The following is a 3,916-nucleotide window of genomic DNA, read 5'->3' as shown; positions in this document are numbered from 1 at the left end:
ATTAGCTGGGCATGGTGGCGCGTGCCTGTAATCCCAGCTACTCAGGAGGCTGAGGCAGGAGAATTGCCTGAACCCAGGAGGCGGAGGCTGCGGTGAGCCGAGAACGCGCCATTGCACTCCAGCCTGGGTAGCAAGTGTGAAACTCCGTCTCAAAAACAAAAAAAGAAAGAAAGAAATTTTTCAATTATTTTTTGTATTTTGTATATCCACAGTTTTTTGTATTTTGCTATTTTAATATTTCTTGTTATCCTCATTTTTCTGATGTTTGGTAGTTCTCCGTGTTATCTGACTTCCTCAGTATTACATTTTATTTATTTATTTCTGAATCGGAGACTGTTTCTGTTACCCAGGCTGGAGTTCAGTGGCGTGATCTAGGCTCACTGCAAACTCCCCCTTCTGGTTCAAGGCACTGTTTTGCCTCAGCCTCCCAAGTAGCCAGAACAGATGCCTGCCACCAGCCTGGCTAAGTTTTTTGTATTGTCAGAAGAGATGGGTTTCATCATGCTGACTGGGCTGATCTTGAACTACTGAGCTCAAATGATCCACCCACCTGGGCCTCCCAAAGTGCTGGGATTAGAAGTGTGAGCCATTTTATGTTATATTTGAGATAGTCTTGCTCCGTTTCCCAGGTTGCAGTGCAGTGGAACAATCTCCACTCACTGCAACCTTCCCCCTGCCGAGTTCAAGCAGTTCTCATGTGTCAGCCTCCCAAGTAGCTGGGATGATAGCCACATGCCATCATACCCTGCTAATTTTCATATTTTTAGTAGCACAGGGTTTCACCATGTTGCCCAGGATGGTCTCTCTCTTTTTTTCTTTGAGATCGAGTTTTGCTCTTGCTTCCCAGGCTGGAGTGCAGTAGTGTGATCCCCACTTATCACAACCTCGCCTCCCGGGTTCAAGCGATTCTCCTGCCTCAGCCTCCTAAGTAGCTGGGATTACAGGCATGAGCTACCACCATGCTTGGCTAAATATTGTATTTTTAGTAGAGATGGAGTTTCTCCATGTTGGTCGGGCTGGTCTCAAACTCCCGACCTCAGGTGATCCACTTGGCCTCAGCCTCCCAAAGTGCTGAGGTTACATGCGTGAGCCACTGAACCTGGCTTTCGGCTGGTCTCAAACTCCACCCCCATGTGATTTTCCCACCTTGGCCTCCCAGTATGTTTGGATTCCAGGAATAAGCCATCAAGCCTCGCCTGTTCAATTTGTTTGGAAGTTTAAAAATTACTATGCCGGACACGATGGCTCACGCCTGCATTCCCAGCACTTTGGGAGCCCGAGGTGGGTAGATCACAAAGTCAAGAGTTCAAGAGTAGCCCAGCCAAGATAGTCAAACCCGATCTCTACTAAAAATTACAAAACGATTAGCCGGGTGTGGTGGTACACACTTGCAATCCCAGGTACTTGGATTCTGCTGAGACAGGAGAATCACTTGAACCCAGGAGGTGGCGGTTGCAGTGAGCTGAGATCGCACTGCTGCACTCCAGCCTGGACAACAGAACAAGACTCTGTCTAAAAAATAAAAAAAGAATTATATACTTTTTATGGTTGCTTTTGAAAATTTTATAATTTTTTTTGATGGGTCCATGTTACTCTAATATTTTGTATACATTGTAATCTTTGAGATTGAGATTTTGACATTAACAAAAACTACCTCTTACAATCTTTATAATATAGCATTGTTTTCTTGTAGTCTGAAAAGACTTGTCTTGGCTAGAGATTCTGGAAATTTATCAAACATGCTTTTAGGATGTGTCTTGTCCAGAATTTTGTGTTTCGTGTTTAGCTAAATTGGCTTATTCATACTTCTTAATAATCAGTCGTCACTTGCTACACCCATTTCCTGTTGGGGGTACTGCATTTTCTCTGCTTCTGTATCATTTATCTTTAGACTCAGTGAACTCAAACTATCATTTCAACGTATATCATCCTTTCTTTCAGCATTTTATGTCATGGGACACATTAGCCAGTGTTTACAAATGCCCCTAGAAGGGATAAAGATGCATGTGTCGCCGGGCACAGTGGCTCACGCCTGTAATCCCAGCACTTTGGGAGGCCGAGACAGGTGGATCATGAGGTCAAGAGATGGAGACCATCCTGGCCAACATGGTGAAACCCCGTCTCTACTAAAAATACAAAAATTAGCCAGGGGTGGTGGCACGCGCCTGTAGTCCCAGCTACTCGGGTGGCTGAGGCAGGGGAATTGCTTGAACGTGGGAGGTGGAGGTTGCAGTGAGCCGAGATGGTACCACTGCACTCCACCCTGGCATCTGGCGGCTGAGTGAGATTCAGTCTCAAAAACAAAACAAAACAAAAAAGTATGTGTTAATATTTTTTTTGTTTGTTAAAAGTGAAACCAGTAGTTGGCAATTTAAATTAGTGTGTGTGTGAGTAACACAGTCTCATTCTGTTACCTAAACTGAAGTGCAGTGGCGTCATCTTGGCTCACTACAGTCTCTGCCTCCACGGTTCAAGGAATCCTCCTGCCTCAGTCTCCCAAGTGGCTAGGATTACAGGTACCTGTTATCATGCCTGCCTAGTTTTTTGGTATTTTTAGTAGAGATGGTATTTAACCCGGTTGGTCAGGCTGGTCTCAAACTCCTGACCTCAGGTAATCCACCTGCCTTTTTCATCTGATGTGCTGAGATTACAGGCATGAGACGTGATGTCTGTCTGGCAATTTATTAGTTTTTGTTTTGTTTGTTTTTTAATGCTCAGTGTCACTCTGTCACCCAGGCTGGATTGTAGTGGCACGGTCTCAGCTCACTGCAACCTCTGCCTCCCAGGGTCAAGCAATTCGCAGCCTCAGCCTCCTGAGTAGCTGGGATTACAGGTGCCCCCAACCATTCCCACCTACTTTTTTGTATTTTTAGTAGAGACAAGATTTCAGCATCTCGGCCAGGTTGGTCTTCAACTACTGACCTCATGTGTTCCACCCCTGTCACCCTCCCCAAGTGCTGGGATGACAGGCATGAGCCACGGTCCCTGACTGGCACTGTGCTTGAGGAGGAGGACCCGTGTCTCATATGAGAAACCGACTTTTCCGTTTCTTCTGTGTGGCTTTTTGAATTGTGCTCACCTGGGGCCTTCACACACTTAACACACTCATAAATTTTTCACAAATGGATTTTGGTCAGTATGTTTTTGTTATATTTATATGACCAGGAAGAAATTACAGCTTGTGGTATTTTGCTATGTCATCTCGCTGATGTAGTTTGTATGATTTTACACAATAGATTTGTAAAGTGTATTTATCTGAGTCTAGCAATTCAAGTAATGTGTTTGTATTGTTTCTTTCAGGTGTGTCTTCTCATTTTGCCCAAGACCTTTTGCCGGAGCAGAGCATGAAAGATTCTTTCCAAAAAATGATACTGAGTAGATGTGAAAAATATGGATATGACACTTTACAGTTAAAAAATGTCCGTGAAAGCGTAGCCTGGTGTCATGTGCACAAAGCAGGTTATAATGGAATTAACCAAAGTTTGACAATAACCCACAGAAAAATATTTCAATGTGATAAATATAGGAAAGTATTTTGTAAGTTTTCAAATTCCAGCAGACATGAGACAAGACATATTGCAAAGAAAATTTTCAAATATATAGAATGTGGCAAAGCTATTAACCAGTCCTTAACTGTTACTACACATAAGAAAATTCATACTGGAGGGAAACCCTACCAATGTGAAGAATGTGGCAAAGCCTTCAACCGGTCCTCACACCTTACTATACATAAGAAAACTCATACTGGAGAGAAACCCTACAGATGCGAAGAATGTGGCAAAGCTTTTAAGCGGGCCTCCAACCTTTCTACACATAAGATGATTCATACAGGAGAGAAACCCTACAAATGTGAAGAATGTGGCAAAGAGTTTGCATACTCCTCAACCCTTTCTGCACATAAGATAATTCATACAGG

At 43.6% G+C, this 3,916-nt stretch overlaps 1 protein-coding gene across 1 annotated transcript in view; it reads left to right on the top strand.

Moving 5' to 3' along the window:
- LOC108284603 (zinc finger protein 737-like) overlaps positions 1-3,916 on the top strand; it is a 27,811-nt gene that overhangs the window by 22,172 nt on the left and 1,723 nt on the right. The window contains exon 4 of the mRNA XM_037728804.1: positions 3,301-3,897. Within this exon, the coding sequence (XP_037584732.1) occupies positions 3,301-3,897 (597 nt within the window). The remainder of the gene's footprint in view (positions 1-3,300; positions 3,898-3,916) is intronic.

Source organism: Cebus imitator, unplaced genomic scaffold (assembly GCF_001604975.1).
Source record: "Cebus imitator isolate Cc_AM_T3 unplaced genomic scaffold, Cebus_imitator-1.0 Scaffold280, whole genome shotgun sequence".
NCBI classification, from domain to species: Eukaryota; Metazoa; Chordata; class Mammalia; order Primates; family Cebidae; genus Cebus; species Cebus imitator.
Note: the sequence above shows the minus strand (reverse complement) of the source record. Positions and strands in the feature narration are given on the sequence as shown.